The sequence below is a fragment of the Myxocyprinus asiaticus genome, chromosome 39 (assembly GCF_019703515.2).
Source record: "Myxocyprinus asiaticus isolate MX2 ecotype Aquarium Trade chromosome 39, UBuf_Myxa_2, whole genome shotgun sequence".
NCBI classification, from domain to species: Eukaryota; Metazoa; Chordata; class Actinopteri; order Cypriniformes; family Catostomidae; genus Myxocyprinus; species Myxocyprinus asiaticus.
In genome coordinates, this window is record NC_059382.1 from 4,075,426 (window position 1) to 4,099,051 (window position 23,626).

General features: G+C 37.2%; 1 protein-coding gene across 4 annotated transcripts in view; it reads right to left on the minus strand.

Moving 5' to 3' along the window:
- Positions 1-22,896, minus strand: part of LOC127429887 (fatty acid CoA ligase Acsl3-like) — a 44,876-nt gene extending 21,980 nt beyond the window's left edge. The window contains exons 1-5 of one of the 4 annotated variants that reach the window (XM_051679226.1): positions 22,784-22,896; positions 15,016-15,506; positions 9,355-9,532; positions 2,387-2,496; positions 961-1,099 (exon numbers count right to left, since the gene is read on the minus strand). In XM_051679226.1, coding sequence (XP_051535186.1) covers positions 961-1,099; positions 2,387-2,496; positions 9,355-9,532; positions 15,016-15,372 — 784 coding nt within the window. In that variant the 5' untranslated portion in view covers positions 15,373-15,506; positions 22,784-22,896. Of the gene's footprint in view, positions 1-960; positions 1,100-2,386; positions 2,497-9,354; positions 9,533-15,015; positions 15,507-19,737; positions 19,840-22,749 lie in introns of those variants that run through there. The other 3 variants (XM_051679224.1, XM_051679225.1, XM_051679227.1) reach the window with 3 other exon arrangements.
- Positions 22,897-23,626: the final 730 nt, after the last annotated feature.

Below are 23,626 nucleotides of genomic sequence, written 5' to 3' on the forward strand. Positions count from 1 at the left end.
GTGTTCAACTTCTTGCTATATTCTTTATGCTAGCTACACATCCAAAACAAGCTGAGAACTTTTTATTGCCATTTTATACTGATATATATATATATATATATCAGCCCACTTAGTAGCATGACAAAACCAAACTGTCTACACTGAAAGCGGTCTACATTGCACAATAAATCAATTATTTACACCGTGTCTGGGCCAGTTCTAGTTTTGCCGTGTTGTTCATTTGCAGTATATTTACCATCTGCATTGCAAACGAGCCCGCAAGACACGCAAGGGAGCCAAAATAATTCTAAATGACCAACAACTATGCTTTTCGCTTTTACCATTTTTCAAGATCACAAATTCGCTGCAACCATAATCGTAAACTCGATTACTTTTCTGATTAATTGTGCATCCCTACAAGCTACCCTTTTACTTCATTAAATCGACATGAAATAAAACTATCGAGTTGAAAACGAAGTGATGAACAGCAGCATTTATTTAAATAATCAAACAGAATTTATTTTGAAATGGTTCATATACATAAAAAACAAACCAGTTAACTAAAATGAATAGGAATAAGAAAACGTTATTTTTGGAGAGCACGTCTGATCATGTTGTCAATTCAATAAGCTGTAAAATTGTAGGTGCAATGCAAAACTATTTTGCAAAAGGTAGCTTTTTACTGCAGAAGTATTTGTTTTGCAGAACTACTGTCACACTACTGGAAAACATAGTTAAGATCAGTACTTTTAGTTAGTGACTCCCCACCACAGCACATGCTCCAGTGTGTGACGAATACTGTTTCTTCCAGCTGTTGAGGGTTACTCTTTACTTCACAGAGCATTATAAAAGAGGAAGTACACTAGAGAGTGAGAAAGTCAGGGACACCCTGGCCTTAATTTGACACAGATGTGGGATTTCTCATTCACATGACCTGAAGTGACCTCACACACACACACACACACACACACACACACACACCATTCTCAGGCTGGGCCCCCAGTCTCTGTACAGCGTCCATGCTGTGCACACTGATGCCTCTAGGGTATTCAGAGCCGCCGTTGAGTTTATCGTCAACAACAATAATGTGCCGTAACCTTGGAACCTCCAGCAAAATATCCTGTGTGTAAAAATACAAACAGACAAAAAATTCCATATTCAAGTATAACATCTACCTTAAAGGAAAACGATAATTCTCTCATCATTCACAACAAACTCATATGACTTTCTTCTGTGGAACACAAAGAAAGATATTTTAAAGGATGTATTGGGTGTTTTTGTCCATACAGTGCAAGTCAATGGAGTCCAAAACATTCAAGCTCCAAAATGGGACAAAAGTCAGCATAAAAGTAATCCATATGACTCAAATGGTTTAATTCATGTCTTCTGAAGTGATACGATCGGTTTGGGTGAGAAACAAAGCAAAAAAAAAAATCCGTTCTTATTCATCAAAATGCTTCCCTTCCACCCAGCTCTCCTTGGCATGTACAAGAGGCTTGTTTAGGTGTCCTCGAACTTGATGCTCAACTGACGCGTGCATGATACAACCAATCTTATTGCTTCAGAAGACATGGATTAAACCACTCGAGTTGTATATGTTACTTTAATGCTGCCTTATGTCCTTTTTTGGAGCTTGAAACTCTAATTTATTATTATTATTTTTTTTAATATTCATTTGTGATTTACAGAAGAAAGTAATTTGAGTTTGAGAAAGCATACAGTCTACTATTTTACTATAGTATATAGTTTCGCCATTTTTGCCCAGCTTTAAGAGTTACGCATTTCAATTTGATATGAAATCGAAATGCATAAATAAAAAATGGGCTAAAATATTTTTTTTTGAGTGTTAGGGTGAGTAAAACCATTTTTGGGTGAACTATTCCTTTAAAAAGGAAACATGGAACTCCATTTGCAATGCATTTGTCTTTTGTAATGTAACACCTTTTTGAGTAAAACGGAATATTCAAAGGGAAATATAGAAAGGGACTTGATTTTATCCAGCGGGATTTGACTGGATCGTGAAAAATAGGCTGTAACTAAAATATAACAGCCTTTCAGACAGAATACATTCTTGTGTGAAAAGAAAGCTAGATGCATGGCAACAAATACAGCTCAGGTGTCTCAAGGCATGTAAAAGTTGAAGTTCTTTTTAATTTGACACTGCATCTAAAAAAATACAATTATCAAAGACGTCCATCTACTGCATGTTTACATGCAAAAACATGTTCAGTGTGAATGGCCCCTAATGTTTTCAGGTTGATTCAGTCATATTTTTGATGCGTCTAGAACCAGTTAATTTAAATGTTAATTCAGATTATTACCACATTAAGCATTTTTTATTTTCAGGTTTTACAGTTTACTTAGAATCTGTTTTGACAATAGAAATAACAGCACAGTGTCTGATCACCTTGAGTTTGGTTTCCAGAAGTTCTTTGCTGGTGATAATATAGGAAACTTCAGCTTCATTGAGTCCGTGAACAATCGCAGGACCTCCCAGAGTAGAGTAAAGAGTTACCACTGTAACACAAACAAACAGATATGAAATACTTGAGAGCTTCTTCCAAACATTCACTTGTTTAGAGTCGAACATGCACAAAAAAATGAGGTATGTCCTTCTCAACAAAAACATACAGATGCACAGAGCATAAATATGAAATCTAAGCTATACAACTGTGACAGTTTATACATAATATAAAAATAATTCAACAATTCAAATGTAGCCATTACATTTCTATCAAAGCCTACATGTGATGCATAAATTCAGGCCTGCTAAAGATATAATAGAATACCCTTTTAAACATACTACATGTAAAATCCAAATCATTGTCAATGAGGGGGTTCTGTTATGAATGGAAGCCGAAAGACCATGCAATATTATTTAGATTTTTGCAATTATTTTCTCAGTAACTATGATCGAGACCATGTGTGACTTTCTAAAACTGGCGAGATCAGAAAATACGTTTTTGCAACTTGTTTTGTGATCAAAAAAATGTCTTTACAGGGACAGTAAACTATATTTTAATTCTAATTCTTCTGTTGAACACTCATCTCATTTGAAAGTCTTCCAACCAAGATGATGGATTAGAAAGTCGACATTCCAAAATTATGCAAGTTGCAACTTTTGTTATCTTGAGACTAAGACAATGATTAATGATCTGAAGATAAGACAGATAAATAAACAAACCATGGCCTCTCTAGGCCTCTGGAGTTTTGGGTATTTGTGTTGCTTTTCCAAGCACTTGACCAGTAGACGTCAGCAGTGTGTCGTGTGCGGAGCGTTTTGAAATGGAATAATTGTCCACTGAATTAAGAGAATCAAAGCTTCAGAAAGCCTGATATTCCTGTCTAGTTTTACAGAATGATGAATCAGCTCAGCTTCACTTGTCAGAAAATAAAAAGGTCACACAGCAGTGACCTCTGATCTATGAATCTTTGGGGTTGGAGTTTCCCTCTTTTAATCTTTAGAAATATGTGTGTCTATTTCCTCAATTTTAGTGTCACTAGAAACATAGGGATGTTTTTTCCATAATTTCTGTCCTCCAGCTAATGACTTACTTGTATGCTTTCTCATGCAAAAGATAAGCAGAGATAAATTAACAAATAATATTTAGGGCTGTCAACAATTAATCATGTCCCCGGACCTTACTAAGAAATATTTCAGGAGCAATTCATGCTTGAAGCACCATGTGTTTTCAGCAGGGGGGAGTAAGTGAAACTCCAGCTGTTTAGGCAACGCGCAGCTGTACAGACAACAAACCACACTCAAGCTGAGTTCGGAAAGCCATACTACTTTTGGCTAAGAAAGTAGTAGTATGCCTTTCAGATCTCAGCCTCAGAAATGCTTGACACTAGTGAGAGCACATGATGAAGACGCATTCTTGCGTTCAAAAACAGCTGGACGGAGCGCAATTCTAAATGCAGGGATCATGAGACGTGTTTTGACACGTCACAAACTACTTTTGACACAGTGACGTTTATGACACGACACAACTAAAGTGAGACGATCCAAAATCGTCCATCTGGTGCATGTGCATCAGAATGATTATATTTAGAATATAAATTACTGTAAATGTACAATTGTTTAAATATTTTTATTTTATTTTATTTTTGGCTTTGTGAAGTGACCTTGAGTTTTAGAAAGGCGCAATATGAATAAAACGTATTATTATTATTTCGAATTATTTAATCTTTATAAACGTCATCTGCTCAATTATTTAAGGGATAGTTCACCCAAAAGTGAAAATTCATTTACACAATATAATTTTGTTACAAACCCAAACTTACTATTTCTTTAGTGGAATACAAAAGGAGATGTAAGGGACATTATTATCCTCAGTCACCATTTACTTTCATTGTATGGAGAAGAAAAAAGAGCAGTGTTAACATTCTTGAAAAAGAAAAAACTTATATCGGTTTTGAACAACACGAGGGTGAAAAAAATCCCATATTTGTGTAAACTATTCCTTAAGTTATTAATCTGTAATGTTTTTTGGATGGCAGACACTGATGCCACTGTCTAGAGAGAATATACTTATATTACAATTTAATGATACAATAGCAAATTAGAATTGCAGAAATAATATTTACAAAAAATTCACAAAAAAATATTTCTAAACAAAAAATGTACAGTATGCATCATCAGTTGCATTGACAAGGTTGTCAGTAGATTTTGGAACAAGGGGAAATACATCACATGTTAATCGGTCATGCGAGCTTGGGTAGCAATAGATGCAGATAATCTTACAATAGTCAAATATTGGCTGATTAATCGGCCTGGCCGATGGTAAGATTGTGATAACTGTGAAGTTGTTACACTGTCTCTCAAGTGGTCTAGTGTGTGTGTGTGTGTGTGTGTGTGTGTGTGTGAGATGTACAAGTGTGTCCGATATCAGTAGCAGCAGCATGCACAACTGTGAAAAGTTCATGATGAGGGCAGACAACCACAAGCCAGAATGCAACCATAAAAATTTATTAAAAATCATGTGGATAAATGTTACACACATTCTTACAGTATATTACAGATTATATGAGCAATTACATGTACCTTCAATTACATGTTTCTCTCTCTCTCTCTGTCTCTCACACACACACACGCACATGGCTGCACTAAGAGCACAGGGGGTCAGTGAGCTGTGTTCTGTGACATCATCAGTCTACGTCACTGCTTGAGGGCGCGACACTTCAGCCGTGACACATAAACAGATAGGACATCACCACGGAAACAACAACAGACACACACATACAAAAGGTTCAAAAGTCTGAGACCACTAGTGCAAATGTGTCTATCTTGAATTTATTTCCAATGGAATACAAATTATATTAAAAGGGATAGTTCACACAAAAATTGAAATTCTCTCATCATCTACTAACACTCAAGCCATCCCAGATGTGTATGTCTTTCTATCTTCTGCAGAACACAAATGAAGATTTTTAGAAGAATATCTCAGCTCTATTGGTCCATACAATGCAAGTGAATGGTGATCAGAACTTAGAAGGTCCAAAAATAACAAAGGCAGCATGAAAGTAATCCATATGACTCCAGTGGTTTTATCAACGTCTTCAGAAGTGTTTCTGGTGTGGACGTAACTTTCACTTTCACATTCAGCCACCAACTGGTCAAAGGCGGTGAAACATTTTAAAATAAGGACTAAATACTGATCATATCGCTTCCGAAGACATGGATTTGATCACTGGAGTCGTATGGATTATTTTTATGCTGCCTTTTTGTGCATTGTATGGACCAACAGAGCTGAGATATTCTTCTAAAAATCTTCATTTGTGTTCTGCATTAGAAAGTCATACACATCTGGGATGACATGAGGGTGAGTAAATGATGAGAGATTTTTCATTTTTGAGTGAACTATTCCTTTACCAATTTGAGTGAAACAGTGAAACGAATTTCTTCGATGATAACCACATGAGCTCGAGCTACCATGAACAAAACCTGATGATCCAAGCTATCCAGCATGATTTGAGAATGTTCCAAAGAGAATATTGTGTGCTTCAATGGAAGCAAGAAAATCTGACCTTTTGTGCAAAGGAGTTAAGATGCTAAATATCTCAAATTTGCTTATTTGATTATGGACCTAGAAATATTGTAAAATCCTTAACATTTCCTCAGTTTGTGATAATATTTCTTTGTTTCTAAAACTGTTAATTTGCAGGTTTAAATGTAAAAATCTCAGATATTTAATCCCCACTGTATATAAACAAGCTTAAACATATGCTAATACATACAGACATCTGACATACACATTAACACTTGAACATGTGAGACAAAGCATGTTTGCAACACAAGTGCAACATTACATTTGAATGCAGTCACTCTCCACACATGCACTTAGACCGGATGACATTCAGTACGTGAGCATCTGATGTTGACAGAAACACCAGGGTGCAGAAGTCAGACAAACTGTGTGTGTGTGTGTGTGTGTTACTGCATACAGTATATGAGAGACACAATGGGGTAAATGTTCAGATCATTATGATTTTATTTTGCATTGTGACATTATTTTAATGATGATTAAAGACCCCATGAAATTGCTTTATGAGCATGTTGATGTATTTCCTATTGAAAGAAATTAGGACTGGACATATCTAAGGGCTCACCCCCCCAACCTAATCTTAATGGTCCTTGGTTTCATGAGATTCACCCCAGTGTGTGTGTTTGTATGCATGTGTGTTTAAGGGATGCGCCCCTGAGCTAAGAAAAATCACATCGCTGTTGGACACTTTAGAGGAGGTTGAAGAAAAAAACAAGGAGGAAAGGAAAAGAGGATGAGATATCATGTTTATATAACAACAGTGCAATGAGGACAATCTGACCTACACACAAACTTAAACTGTTATATATATATATATACACAGTATAACACACACACACACACACACACACACACACACACAGTGCATTCAGAAAGTATTCTTTTTTTTTTCTCATTTTGTTATGTTGCAGTCTTATGCTAAAATGCTTTATATTATATTTTTTGCACATCAGTCTACACTCCATACCCCATAATGACAAAGCAAAACTAGACTTTTGATAACTGAAATATCACATAAGCATTCAGACTTACAGCTGAAAATGCATATCAGAGCAAAAACCAAGCCATGAGGTCAAAGGAACTGCCTGCAGAGCTTAGATACAGACTGTGTCGAGGCACAGATCTGGGGAAGGCTGCAAATTTCTTTGGCTCCATTGAAGGTTCCCAAGAGCACAGTGGCCTCCATAATTCTTAAATGGAAGAAGTTTGGAACTTCCTAGAGCTGGCTGCCTGACCAAATTGAGCAATCGAGGGAGAAGGGCCTTGTTAAGAGGTGTGACCAAGAAACCGATGGTCACTCTGGTTGAGCTCCAGAGATCATGTGTGGAGATGGGAGAAACTTGCAGAAGGACAACCATCACTGCAACACTCCACCAATCTGGGATTTATGGCAGAGTGGCCAGAAGGAACCCTCTCCTCGGTGCAAGACACATGAAAGCCTGCTTGGAATTTGCAAAAAAGCACCTAAAGGACTCTCAAACTGTGAGAAACAAGATTCTCTGGTCTGATTAAACGAAGATTGAACTGTTTGGCCTCAATTCTAAGCGTCATGTCTGGAGGAAACCAGGCACCGCTCATCGCCTGTGCAATACCATCCCAACGGTGAAGCATGGTGGTGGTAGCATCATGCTGTGGGGGTGTTTTTCTGCAGCAGGGACTGGGGGACTGGTCAGGGTTGAAGGAAATCTGAATGCAGCAAAATACAGCGATATCCTTAATGAAAACCTGGTCCAGACTCAGAGCACTTAGGACCTAAGACTGTGCCGAAGGTTCACCTTCCAACAGGACAATGACCCTAAACACACAGTCAAGACAACACAAGAGTGGCTTAGGGACAACTCTGTGAATGTCCTTGAGTGGTCCAGCCAGAGCCTGGACTTGAACCCAATCAAACATCTCTGGAGAGACCTGAAAATGGCTGACTACCGACGGTTCCCATCCAACCTGACAGAGCTTGAGAGGATCTGTAGAGAAGAATGGCAGAAAATCCCCAAATCCAGGAGTGCAAAGCTTGTCGCATCATACCCAAAAGACTTGAGGTTGTAATCGCTGCCATTGGTGTTTAAACTAAGTACTGCGTTAAGAGTCTGAATGTCAATGCGATATTTCAGTTTTTTCTTTTTAATACATTTGCAAAGTCATCAAAAATCTGGGTTTTGTTTTGTCATTATGGGCTATGGAGTGTAGACTGATTTGAAAAAAAGGAAAAATTAAAAACATTTTATCGTAAGGCTGCAACATAACAAAATGTGACAAAAATGAAGGGGTCTGAATACTTTTGAATGCACTGTGTGTGTATATTTTATCTCTCTCTCTCTCTCTCTCTCTCTCTCTCTCTCTCTCTCTCTCTCTCTCTCTCTCTCTCTCTCTCTCTCTCTATATATATATATATATATATATATATATATATATATATATATATATATATATATATATATATATATATATACACACATACACACACACACACACACACACACGATTAATGTAAATAATTCAATTAAAAACTGTAATCGATTCACAGCCCTAGTGTAACACATAAAATACATCCACACATAAAATATAGAAAATTCTTGACTTGCATAGTGTACTTCCGAGGACTGACGTCTGTGTGTGTGTGTGTGTGTGTGTGTGTGTGTGTGTGTGTGTGTGTGTGTGCACGTGTGTAATAACAGTGTGATTTGTGTTCATCTCCTTTTACTTTTGTAATACATTAGAATATGTCATTGCCGTTCGTGTAGGCAAAACTTGCTGCCATGATGCCAGGGTGTTGTGGGTGGTTGCCAGGGCATTGCTATGCTTTTGCTAGGGTGTTCTGGGTGGTTACTCACTGGCCCAAGTAAAAGGCTCTGTCCCCAAGTCTCTATGATATTCTGGTCTCTAGATATATCTCAGATCCGTCCTTCAATGAAAGTTTATGGGATTTTTTCACCCGTTTTTCATTCACTTGACAAAAATCGTAAGTCTGATTGTTTAGAAATGTGCTAGCGAACCTCTCCTTAACAAGCCTCAGGATTTGAGGTGTCATTCATGTCTGTACAATCGGCATAGGACGGGTTACACACACTGAAGTTTAGGGTTAGGGGTTTAATGAAATCACTAACCCTAAGTATTAAGTACTATAATAGATGCTTCCCATAGCAAGTTCTTCAGAAAACCATAAATGAACTTCAGAAGATAGGCATATAGGCTATTTTCTGGTCATTTATGGTTTCTGAGTTGGCATAGCCAACTCATAAATCATAAATGACAACAAATTGTTCTTGATAAGAACAGGGTTCTGTGCTGAATCTAAAGAACCTTCATTTTCAAATGTGCATGTGTGACTCACATGGGAAGTTGTACATGAAACAAGCCTGTGCTGCTATGATCCACTCCGCCCTCGTCTCGCAGAAGATGGCAATGTTTTTAAAAGGTTTATGCCCCAGAGCGGCCAAACCACTCCCGAACGCTCTCACCACTTTATACATCTGATCATAAGACATCCAGCGATACTCTCCCAAAATCACCTACAGAGAGAAAGAGAGAGAAAGAGTTCCCAGGTTAAGATGATGAGAACATCGTTTCTGTAGCATCTCATTCCTGCTGTTGGATTAGACTTCATAAAATGATCAACAGCTCCTCCTATTGGTTCATAACATAAATCACAACCAATGTAGACATGAGGCAGAAGTCTTGAAGATAGACTGTAACAGCTGTTTAATTCTAAGGGTCAGAAAGAGGATGTAAAATGGTCACCTTGCAAGATAACTTGACTTACTTTTTAAGGGGACTTCAGGGAAAAATAAATAAATGCTATGCTTCTACATTGTAGAGCATCAGATGTTTTTGTTTCAGATGTTGTTGGACTATAGACCCTTTCACATTTCCTGGTTTGGAACACGGAAGTAAACTGTAGCAAGGTAAAGTTTTATAGCCGTGAATGAGAGACCGCAGCAAATATTATTTTTGAATTCCGATTTGCTCCAACATCAAAAGAAGAAAAATAGACTAGTGCATTTCCACGAATTTCCAAATGAAGAAAAAAATTAGAAGGAGATGGATTACAAGTCAGAATAGACAAAATGACAAATTTACTGTCTCTTTTTCAGCAGCTGTATTACAAACCCATCGCAGCAGAGCTGACTATATATTTTATTAATGCCAGGGTAATATAAACCAATAATGATGTTATAAATTTACATTAAATAATAAAGACATTGCTAGAATTACGCTGATAAATAGGGCGGAAACACGCCATTATAGCCTGTGAAAAAGGTCCGTTTAAACAAAGCAGGACAAACAGACAGTTCTCTAAAATAAAGTTAGCAAAAAAGCAAATCAGTCAAACAGAAACAAATACACTTTCAACAATCTGAGATGCCTAAAGCAGCCTTTTACATCTTGCCCAACAGCAGCACATGCTTGTAATCTGTAGTTGAGTAACTTCTGTAACAGAGGAGGAAATTATTCCTGCTGCCAGTGAAGTGTGTATGAGCGCTGGACAATAGGATTAAGACCAGAACCGAGAAATCATTCAAATGCTGCAGGTCAGTTTTTGGCAGGCTAGCGGATTTAAATTGGTCACATCATGGAAAACGCAACGTTCCTTCATCCTTTGAAATACAGTAAAAGAGTTCCATTTACTTAAATAGTAGTAATTCAGAATTCATCAAGAAAATAACATTGAGCTAATTAACATATTACCGCCATCATTTAAATATTAACATGGCCGTTGAGGTATATAATATTTTAAATGTCATTCCAAAGCTGAGTGACTTTCTCTCTTCTGTGAGAAACAAAATGTTTGGCCAATTGTCCAAGCGTATTCAGAAAGCTGTTTTGAAAACGTTTATTTTTGCAATTCCTATTCGTGGCGCAGAAATTACATTAGCTTTATTGAATTCAATTGCAAAATGGATTGCTGTGTACTGTATGCCAATTATGTTTAATAATATGGAAATAAACAATATATTGACTTCGTATGCCACTTTTTTATCGTCTTATCAATGCTTTACTCTTCTGCCACAATAATGTAAACCATTTAGATTTTTTGAATTATATTTATAATATATATTATATTGATAAATATTGAATCATTACATACTGAATTATTGTTATGTGGGGGCCTTTCACTGAATATTTATATAAGCGATTAATTCATCAGGACGTCATGTAATTCGATTAAAAATTTGAATCAACTGACAGCCCAAATTTAAAGTGATCTTCATTTGAACGATCCCAAGACTATTTCTTAAAATGTCAACATCAAGCTTGTACTTTAAAGTTCACTTCTGTTTTGGTTGCATTGATTATTTTATCTTTTCAATAAATAGCAATTGTATGGCATAGTTTTGGGCCCTGTTGTTAATATTTTCGTAATGTACCAAGTTAGAAAGGCTTCCTTTTAAATTTACAGAATTAGCTGAGAGATAATCTTTGTGATATGTAGGCAAAATTTATACTTGAATAGAAATACACCAAAAAATGAATCACAATCAAATCAAATCGTAATGGAATTGAATCGAGAGCTTGTGAATCGGAATCGAATCAAATCAGGAAATCTCTGTCAATAACCAGTCTTTCCCCCCCCCCCTTTTTCTCCCAATTTGGAATGCCCAATTCCCAATGTGTTTTTAGGTCCTCATGATCGCGTAGTGATTCGCCTCAGTCCAGGTGGCGGAGGACGAATCCCAGTTGCTTCCGCATCTGAGATCGTCAACCCGCGCATCTTATGGAGACATAACGTGTGTGGAGGCTTCACGCCATCCACTGCGGCATCCACGCTCAACTCACCACACACCCCACCGAGTACAAACCACATTATAGTGACCACGAGGAGGTTACCCCATGTGACTCTACCCTCCCTAGCAACCGGGCCAATTTGGTTGCTTAGGAGACCTGGCTGGAGTCACTCAGCACGCCCTGGGATTCGAACTAGCGAACTCCAGGGGTGGTAGTCAGCGTCTTTACCACTAAGCTACCCAGGCCCCAAGGTCAATAACTAGTCTTAAGCCATCCGATATAATTTGTGCTTGTGCACATTCAAATGATGTGTCGTATGATGATCTGTGATGAGATATGTGAGAACCAATGGCATTGTCAATCACTGACACCTCTGAATTTACAAACATTTATAAGCTTTTGTATGCTTTGGATGATGCAGAATTTAGTGCAGGAGTTGTATGGACCAGTTCTAGGGTGGTTTTTTTTATCCTTTTTTTAACCTTGCCAGCCCATAGTCACTGTATACTTTTGTTGAATTGTATAATTTTTTCCCTTTCTTTGTTTTGTGTACAACTAAGACAGTCATACAGGTTTGGAACAACAAGAGGGTGAAATAATTGACAGAATTGTAATTCCTGAGTGAACTGTTCCTTTAATTCCAACGGTTAGAGATAGGGTGGAATATGTTCATGTCAGAATAAATTACAATCATTTTTGGTGCAAGAATCCTTGACTGACATTTTAAGTGGAATTCAGGGGAAAAACAACTACAAACGTTTTTAAAAGGGTAAGATCTTTGCAGAGATGGGCAGAGTAGCCAAAATCTGTGCTCAAGTAAAAGTACAATTACTTGAAAAAAAAGAATTACTCGAGTAGAAGTAAAAGTAATGATGTAAATAATTACTTGAGTAAAAAAGTATCCATTTAAAAGAATACTCAAGTAGCGTGTAACTAGTTACTTTCATATGTGACATAATGGACATTTACTCCCCAATATTCCATTACATATTACACATTTAACATGTATTACAGAATAATAATAATTTAATAATAATCATTCTTTCATCATTCACCCTCCTGTTGTTCCAAACCTGTATGACCTACCTTCCTTCTATGCTACATAATTAAGGAGATGCCAGACAGAATGTTATCCTCAGCCACCATTTATTTTCACTGAATGATTTTTTCCTCCATATTTGAAAAGGGAATGGTGACTGAGACTGCGGGTTCCACAAAATACAGAAAGTCACACAGGTTTGAAACAACATCAGGGCAGGGAAATGATGACAGAATATTAATTTATGGTTGAACTATCGCTTTAAGGATGCTAGTCAGATTTGGCCAAATCTGTAAATTAGAAGAGAAGATTGGAAACCAGTTTGCATACAGTAATTAGACTAGTCGTGAACGTCTCTGTGCTTTATCAGTGATGACTCAAAACACAAAAAAAATGTTAATTTATTGCCACCTATTGGTGTCACATCAGGAATTAATTCACTCCACTGAAGATCAACCAAGCTAAATGTGATATAGCTATCACATAGCTATATCATAGCAAACCCCCCCCCCCCCCCCCAAAAAAAAATAATAATTATAATAATTTATTGACTTTATATAATAAACACGTTTATATATTATATTTATTTAAAAAAAAAAAAAAAATTTTGAGTGGATTTTTTCCCTTTTTCTCCCAATTTGGAATGCCCAATTCCCAGTGCACTTTTAAGTCCTCATGGTCGTGTAGTGATTCGCCTCAGTCCAGGTGGCGGAGGATGAATCCCAGCTGCCTCCGCGTCTGAGACCGTCATCCCGTGCATCTTATCACGTGGCTTGTTGAGCGCGTTGCCACGGAGACATAGCGCATGTGGAGGCTTCACGCCATCCACCGCAGCATCCGCGCTCAACTCACCACGCGCCCCACTGAGAACGAACCACATTATAGCGACCACAAGGAGGTTGCCCCATGTGACTCTACCCTGCCTAGCAACCGGGCCAATTTGGTTGCTTAGGAGACCTGGCTGGAGTCACTCAGCATGCCCTGGATTCGAACCAGCGAACTGGTGGTAGCCAGCGTCTTTACCACTGAGCTACCCAGACCCCCATGGTTTTTAATTTGTTAATAAATGTAAAATAAAAAAATGAGTATTTGAACGGTTCTTTAAATGGTTTCAGTTTTTTTTTTTTACTTTATAATTTCAAAATTTAATATGTAGAAATTGACAAAATTCTTAATGAATATTAGCCAGCTTTCTTGAATGATGTAAACACAGTAAAAATAAATAAATAAATAAATCTCTGCTAAAGAGTGGAATACATTAAATGTGCACACCTAACAGTGTCATTGGGGTTGAGCCCCCCACGATTGAAATCCTAGATTCACAGACCCAATCATATAATTCTGAATAAAACGAAGCAAGATCATCCTTCATTAATGGCTACCCCTGCTATTTCACAGCTTTTTAAAGTCCTGTATGGATTCTTAGTTCAGTTACAGTATTTTCAGTGTAGAAAGAATTTAGATCACTAGTTCTGTACAGTAAGGGTAAACTACACCTTATCTCCGCATTTGGAAGCGTTAGGTTTATGTTCTGAGCTTGTTTTCTGTTGTCCATGAGAAAAACGCGCCGCATCATCAAACGCAAAGTTGCCGTGCAATGTGCACGCGCAGAGATACGCTCCAGTAGTCAGAGCTGGCAGAGCACTTAACGCAGATGTTTACATGGATTTATACAGTAGGCACTAATATATTTCAGCACTGATAAAAAAATTAATAACTGAGGTCATAAGAGCCCATAGTTACAGAATCACCCTGAAAATGACCATCACCACAACACATACAAGCTCACGTTATCACAATTGCCAAAACTCACCACAATGAGTTTTCTAAAGTTGGAGCTGTAATTTTAATCTTGAAATATCCACTTGTCTTGGTGTAAAATGAAGGCATCACGTGATGAAAGAAAGTGTTTGTTGCTGCTGCAGTGGTGGACTCGAGTGACAGAGCGCAGCTGCAAAGTTCCGCTGTCGTAAAAGTCCCATTCAAAAATCTCTCAATAACTCGCGCATTTATTAAAACGTATTAAAACTAATAATGTAACGAAAGGAACAAAGTAAAAAAAAAAAAAAAATATTAGAACTTTACTTGAGTAAGAGTAAAAAGTAGCCACTATTAAACCTACTCTTAAAAGTACATTTTCTCCAAAAATGTACTCAAGTAAATGTAACGGAGTAAATGTAGTGTATTACTACCCACCTCTGGATCTTTGTAACAGACAAACACACACACCTTCTTGAAGACTCTTCCATCCTCCTGAATCTCGTCCTCCTCACTCAGCAGCTCTCTGGTGCCCAGACAGTCACGATCAGGATAGCGGCATACTGACGACTCAAACATCCGATCGAGTGTGTTCACACTGGGCTGCAGACACGTGGCCAGCGCTCTCAATGCTACAACATCCCGGTAGGGTCCCGCTGGGTGTCCAGTCACAGAACGAGCTTTCACCTTCCGTGTGCACTCGGAGAACGATTCTGAGTCATACGATCTCAGCAACAGGTAAGGCAGGTACGAGATGAGGGAATACAGCCAAACCACCAATCTAAATACGACGACCACTACTGGACTAACATTCTGTTTTAACCGCATGTTGACACCTGGAAAGATGAAGGACGTGTTGGGATTTCCTTGTCTTACACCTTCACTTCTGTTCTGTCTTTCCTTTACGATGTGTCAGTGCTGTTCAAATGACTTGGCAGTCAGTCAGTCTTCCACAGCATGCACTGAAACACACAAACACATAAGCCTAACTGCATCAGAACATTCCAGAAAAGATGTGGTGTGATTGTTCATCCCATGGAAATGTCACAAAATTGACCCTATTAAGCCCGCCTATATGCCAACAAAGAAAGCATGCAACCATGCAAAGAGAGACAGATTAGAATGGAGAAATGGATGTGTGTAACAACTGGTGAGTTTTTGCTTTCAGCCGAGATTTCAGATTTTAGCACAAATCCAAAAGTGGGGGAAAGGTGACATCTAACTATGCATGTGTGTGAGTGTGTGCGTGTGTGTGTAAACGGGGCAACATGAGAAAGCAATCTCTAAAAGAAATACTACACCAAAAATGAACATTGTGTCTTGTTAACCTTATGTTGTTACTTATTCAATGGAACACAATACGAGACATTTTGAAAGACGTAAACGGTCCACTTTTACATTTCAACAGTTCATGGTGCACTGTCAAGCCCCCCAAAAGACAAAACAACTCACTTATTTAATGTTCCAATGGTTAAACGTTTTTCTCATTTGATATTCTTATATTTCACATTTCAGACATAAATTTGCTATAATAACAAAACAAAAAAACAGTGCCATATGACATCTCCGTACCACAATGAAACATGGTCCAAAACAATACATTTCTCCTAGAATTAAATTAATATTTCTTTAGCGAATTGATGTATTTATACACTTGGAACTCCTAAAAACTAAAATAGAGGATAATCAATCATTAACACGTTCTTCAATATTGTCTAGTTCATCCTCACTGTTGTCAATCACAAGAGCTAACTGTGCACTCTTGCCCTTTCCATAAAACAATGGCATGTTCATTTTTGTATATAAAGAAGAAATACAAATCATAATTGTGTTATGTGTGCATAAATGCAATTATGTTATGGTAAACACTTCCTCAATTTTCTGTAAAACTATGTTCTAATAACAACAACATCTAATAAACCTATCAAAAATGCAGCATGAAAAAATAATAATGACATACAGTAGAAGAAACATACTGAAATGCGTTCAATAGAGCAATTTTCAGAGCACTTCAGCAGGTGTCTCCCTAGAAAAAAGTCTTGGAGTGAAAAACAAAATGTCATGTGGCTCATGTTTTTAGTGGAATTTATAAAGGTTCTTCTTTGACATCAGACTATAAAACTCTCTTTGGTTCTAGGGTAATTGATAAATATGGTTGTCACAGATTATATAAATTAGAAATCTTTGAAAAATGCATGTATCAAGTTTTGTAGAAATATTATCTTTGTGTCCATGTTGGTTTCATAAAATGTTGACATACTTTTATAGCATTTTGTACAAAAAAATTGAATGACTTTAATGAAAAAAGTCAAGTGGTGTAACCATCAACTAAATAGTACTTCACAAAAAATATGTTTTACATATATCATGACTTTTTAAGTCACAAACATTAGGGTTACTCCATCTGACCTGAACAAAATGTGCGTTTTCATAAGAATGTTTTTTAAATTCACACACAGTCATGAGGGTCTAAAGGGGTCCTCTCTGTTGTAATATTGTTGTTTTTTATCACATGACAACAGAATTGCTACCTGCATGTTGGTTACACCACCTGACTTTGATTTGTTGTTTTTAAAATATCAATAATATTTAAAAATGAAATTGTTTTTTTTTTATAATTATAAATTATAATAATTAAATAAAATCATTAAATTAAATGAATAATTAAATTAAATAATAAAAACTATTATTCAAAACTACTTATACAAACATTTATTTTCCAAGAACTTCAGCTTCAAGAATGAAAAGAGACATTTCATTTTTACACCAATTAGACATTTTAGATTTAAGCTCCAGAAAAAATATCAAAATGACTTTGAACTCAGAAATTGAAAAGATGATTATCATTCTAGAGATGTATTTAAGTTACTGCTTTCTGTGAATAGCATTTTTTTTTTATTTTTTTTTTTAAGTATTTTTGAATAACGTAATAACTCCAGACAAAAAATGTGTGTGTGTGTGTGTGTGTGTGTGTGTGTGTGTGTGTGGGGGTTGGGGGGGGGGTGGATTGTGTCATTGACCTGTTTGGAACTGTCCATGGTGCTGAATGCATCCAGGTCCGTGTATAAAATCCTATTCATTCTGTTAATATGGTTGAAGTGTTTGACATGTAGCCTAAAAATCATAAACAAGGTTAACCATCTACCCCAAGCTTTAAAAGCATATTCTAACATTGCGACATGAGGCACTAAATCAGGGAGTTTTAAAAAGTAATCACAAGCACAATAATAAACAAAGGAGATGTACAGGAGTTTACTATTATCTTGCTGCGAGTGCTGTGACATCACAATACTACATTGTACATCACAATTTCAACAAGGTAAAATTCTACAATGAAACATAACTTATATGACGTCATAAATGACTGCTGTTTATGTGTGATATCACAGTCATTGGCAAGGCAGAAGTAGTCCTCACTATAAGAACACAGACTTTATAAGAACTCGCTTTTCTGAAACGAGACAGCCTCGATGACGTATGCGGCCAACAAATGCGACCTCCGGAGGACGCAGCCTTTGAAACGAGACACAGCCACTGTATGCACGTAATGCCCACTGAATAGATCTACAAAAGCTTGTTTAGCAAATATCATTCATTATTGACACTGTGAGGCCAAGAAAGTTAATCTTTCCAAACCACAAATATCCCTCTCATACATTCTCATCATTTAAATCACCTTCATATCATTCTGACCATGAATAATTGTCTTCTGTAAAACACAAAATTAATTTTTAGGCTTCTTTTTTCCCCATACAAGGAAAGTGAAAGTGGATGGTGATTGATTTATACTGCCTAGCTCAAAAATTACTTAAAATTACCATGAGATTTGACAGCCATTTTGGTCAGTCCTCGCACAAAGTTATCATATGGCTTCAGAGGACTTGGAATATAGCACATGAATCATATGGACTGCATTTTCACCGATCAGCCACAACATTAAAACCACCTGCCTTATATTGTGTAGGTCCCCCTCTTGCCACCAAAACAGTGCCAACCCGCATCTCAGAATAGCATTCTGAGATTATATTCTTCTCACCACAATTGTACAGAGCAGTTATCTGAGTTACCGTAGACTTTGTCAGTGTGAAAATCCCAGGAGATCAACAGTTACAGAAATACTCAAACCAGCCCATCTGGCACCAACAATAATCCATGCGATTATCTAATCAGCCAATCGTGTGACAGCAGTGAAGTGCATAAACTCATGCAGATACGGGCCAGGAGCTTCAGTTAATGCTCACATCAATCATCAGAATGGGGACAAAATGTGATCTGGACCGTGGCATGATTGTTGTTGCCAAACATGCTGGTTTGAGTATTTCTGTAACTGCTGATCTCCTGGGATTTTCACACACAACAGTCTCTAGAATTTACTCAGAATGGTACAAAAAACAAAAAACATCCAGTGAGGAGCAGTTCTGTGGACAGAAACGCCTTGTTGATGAGAGAGGTCAACAGAGAATGGCCAGACTGGTTCAAGCAGACAAAGTCTACGGTAACTCAGATAACCGCTCTGTACAATTGTGGTGAGAAGAATATAATCTCAGAGTGGTATTCTGAGATGCGGGTTGGTGCTGTTTTTGGCGGCACGAGGGGGACCTACACAATATTAAGCAGGTGGTTTTAATGTTGTGGTTGATCAGTATATTATACCTTTATGTTGCTATTTTTGTAATTTTTTTTTTAGCTTGGCACTACAAGTCCAGTTTTGTTCTGTGGAAAACAGAAGCTCAGACATTCTGCCTAAAATCTCCTTTTGTGTTTCATGAAAGAAAGAAAGAAAGCCAAACAGATTTGAAACGACATCAGAGTGAGTAAATGATTTTTATTTTTTGGTGAACTATTCCTTTAAGTCCTCACCAAAGTCTTTTTAGCAAGTCAGTTCACTCAGCGGACATCTTTGGAAAGCTCTCTGGCAGTTATGTAAACAAGCTGCATACAAGTGCAACTCCTATCTACTCGAATGGGGACAGACTGAAATCTCTAAAACGGTTGGTCAAGATTACAATCAAAGATCATATTTAAAATCAGCAGTAAAATCTAACAACACTGGTATCATTTATTGTGCTTCTTTACCTCAGGTCACTAAAAAAAACCCCGAAATTTTCCCAGCTTGTGAATATCATGCACATGCACATTCTTGAGTTGATTGACTGGCGATGTCCCTATCCTGAAGGTGATTGGCTCTTTTACCTTTAGGTTGGGACATCCTTTCTTCATCTGTTGACCATTGTGCATTCCAATTTCTCCCATTTATTTTAATAGAAGTGACCCGTCTCTGCTAAACAGTCTCTGGTTCTCGCTCCACTGAACGTTAAGTGAACCACAGCAGTCTTATAGTGTTAAGTGCCCACACGGAAATAGCTAAATTAATTCAGCAAATAAGACTTGCACAACACCAGTTGAATGTTGTGGGGTCTAAACAGTGTGTTTGGCATTCATAATGAAAATGGTTGTGTGCTTTTGGACAATGTGTGATGAATTGCTGGGCATGTGGACAAAAGTGACAATTGCTTCCTCTCTGACCAATGAAAGAATCTTTGTCTTACAACACCAACACCCATATAGGATTGAAGGAGGGGTTGAGCGAGAGACAGAGAGATTTTTCTTTGTGTCATGTTCTGTAGAATAACACTGAGCTTGTGTCAGTTTTGCTCTGTGCCCTACATGAATGCATCTGTGGAACTCAACTGTGTGCGTTTTCGAGTCTAATTTCATGATAGTTATGTGACTAACAACACTTTAACAAAAAGATATTCCGTGGTTTCTTAGCTTATCGTGGCAGTTCCGTGATGAAATGTCCACTGTGTGGCACTAAAAGCAAGTTAAATGTCCAATTTTCCTTTAATGCTCTACCGAGTTGTAAATCAACAAAACTTACCTCCCTACCCTAAACTATGGACCAAAACCTAACCGATAGTGTCAGAAAAGGTAAAGGTGAGATGAAAAACACAATTGCTGAAGCAACCACATCATTTTGTGGTGCTTCTGTGACACTTTCGGCTCACGTGTCGACTCATGTGCTCTTCAGGACTCGTACCCCGGTCATTTGCATCGCAAGTGCAATGCTCTATCAGTCGAGCTACCGCATAATTGGATCACACTTGAACAAGCTTGTAAATGTAGTTGGTTATGTAATGCAAATGTTAAAACGAGTCATACGCTATTGTAGAAGTGTTTAGATGTCATAAGATAGCATTGTGTGAGGAACAGCGGGAAAAGTAAGTGTTTATGAACTGATAATCTGACGTTTTACTCGTGAATTGTGTGAAAGTGAATAAAAGTCAGTGTTGTTGTAGCGCCTCTAGTGTTCATTTCACCCGAAAAATGCTGGGATACGTACAACGAGCCACGGAAAAATATTTTGCGGGTATAGTGACGTGTGTACATCTGCGTAATCTTACAAATGTAAACAAAGAAAATGACATCTATTATTAGGATAATTAAGATATTTTGCATTGTGATATATTTTCATGACAATTAAGCACAATTTCCCACTCCAAATTCTAATTACCCTAATGAGAAATACATTTGTTTTTTTGTTTTTTATCACAGTAGGCTACTGAAAATTGGGGAGGGGGGGTAAATGTGACTAATTTACTATGAAAATAATGTTACAGTGCCAACCAATCTTAATCGTCCAAAAAATGGCTTCATTATCTATGCAAATTTCTTTCTAATTTTTCTTTTGATTTTGAGGTATAACATAGCCCATACATTTGATATTTTTTATGAGATTCACCCATCATGTACCCCCCTGTCTTTGCACTAAAACTCAAACACAAAACACAATCATAGCAACAGTTTATTCATTAGAAAAGTAGGGCTTGAAGTGTCAGTTAAACTCGTTGCGTAGGCTGATACGGTAAGAAACACAGAGCAGAAACCTGCAGAACTGGACAGGCACCATTTCAGGAAATCAAAGCACTGAAAAACAACACATGTAAACTCAAGGCCCTGAGAATGCAGTTAGGCTAAGGAAACCAACTATTAATGCAAGGACAAAAAAAAAAAAAAAAAAAAAAAAAGAGGGAGAAAAATAATAATAATCAAGTAACTTTACAAACTTGTGTTTACAGAGACTAAATCTCATGACATCACCCTCTCTGACTCATGTCCCACAGCAGTGTATCAGGCCATATCCTGCACAAAAGCTTCTCTGTGTGCATTTCCTAATCATATTTTCATACTTATTCACAGTATCCCAGACTCTCTCTCTCTCTCTTTCTAAAAATGAGTTATACAACATCTAAAGTGTGAAAAGTGCCAATGTGGCATTTGTATTAAAAGCAAATAGGTTTACAGCTACCACACATACAAATCTGGTCTAATTGTCGATAACTTCAAATAACTTGACAAAAAATATATATATTTTGATTTTCATCTTATTATCAGATTTTCCTCCTGAAAAAGAGTTAACCTCACATATGGCCTATCTTTAATAAATCTCAACAATGTCTCAAACTGTGCTCAGATTTACCCAAGATACCGATTTCTGCACTCAATAAATTATTTTAGCCTATTTTTAAGATTTACACACTTCAATTATATAACAAAATTCCATCAAATTGAATGGTGTAATGTTGAACAAAATTAAATTAATACAATGTAAAAAAAAAAAAAAAAAAAAAAAGGATTTTGCATTTAATTTTACTAATAATTGCTCAATTCAATTATGGAATTTTGTTATATAATTGAAATGCATAAATCTCAAAATTATTTATATATATATATATATATATATATATATATATATATATATATATATATGAGCATTTCTTACCAAATTCTTCTAAAAACAAATTAAAGCTCAATACTCTTACTACATGTCAACAACTGTCTCATTGTGTCTATTTTTATTTATTACAATTTTTGAAGAAACACCTGAGATAAAGTGCAGTACGTAAATGAAATGTAGCTGATACCTCTTAATACTTTAAGTCTCTTGAGCTATGACAGAGCAATCTCTAAAACAATGAACAATCCTCAAGGTTGTCCTAAAGAAGGATATTGATTCATTCATTCAATATAAAAGCATCATTAAATGATGAACACCTGCATGAGTCAGTGACCCTGAACTATTTGTGCACTTAAAGGTGATCAAGATTCACAAAACTCAGGTTACATCAATATATACAGTCAAATAGACAGAAATACAAACAAAAGCATTCATCCTCATGTTTCTATTACAATGACAAAGTGTACCTTTTTACGCGTCTTCAGATGCGCACCCGCTCACCTGTACAGTTAACAGCAGTGACTCGCGAGCTGCTGATAGTTGCCCTCGTGCTTCAGCCCGGAAGTTACCGGCGCGCTCGCAGGCGTGGAGCGCGGAAATTTCTCCGAACTGTGATTGGACCCTCCGCGGTGGCGCGTGATGTCACGGTAGCCGTGGCGAGAGGTAACTTCAGGTCTGTTCGCCGTGCCGGTTTCTGACGTCATAGGTAGATCTTGCCGTCGTCATCGGTCCTCCACTAGAGTGCACCACCAAAGGCGTTTTAGGGACCGCCAGAGCTTTATATACCGAGCCAAATCGTGTTTACGACCAGTAGCCTACAGGAAGATTTTGTCTTCTACAAAGAGTGTTTTATATATATATATATATATATATATATATACACACAACTTTACAGCATTTTAGCCGTTGTACTGCATTATGAAAGCTGGTCATAAGATCCCACATGACCAAAGTAATGAGACGTTTGCCGAAAGTTCTCTGAATGTTGCATGAAGGGTTGTTGTAGATTCAAGGTGAGGATTAGAGCTGAAACAACACAAAATCCGTGTTTCCCAACTCTGCATTCCTGCCCGAGTTGCTCAATTTGACAGAATAAGGTGTTACACTGAATGATTCTGAGTGTGGGTGTGAGATGGTGTGTTAGGATAAGGCGTTTGTGTTCTTTTGCGTTCAATGTATGGGGTATTATTAGCATACTATAAGTTGATTGGATTTGAAATGATATCTGATAAAACTATGTAGCACAGTTTTTGTTCCTGGGTAGTAAGTGTTATTTCCTAATTGCTTATGCCTCAAAAGTATAGAAAATGGCTATTATTCCCCACAAACTTTGCTTTTGTACCT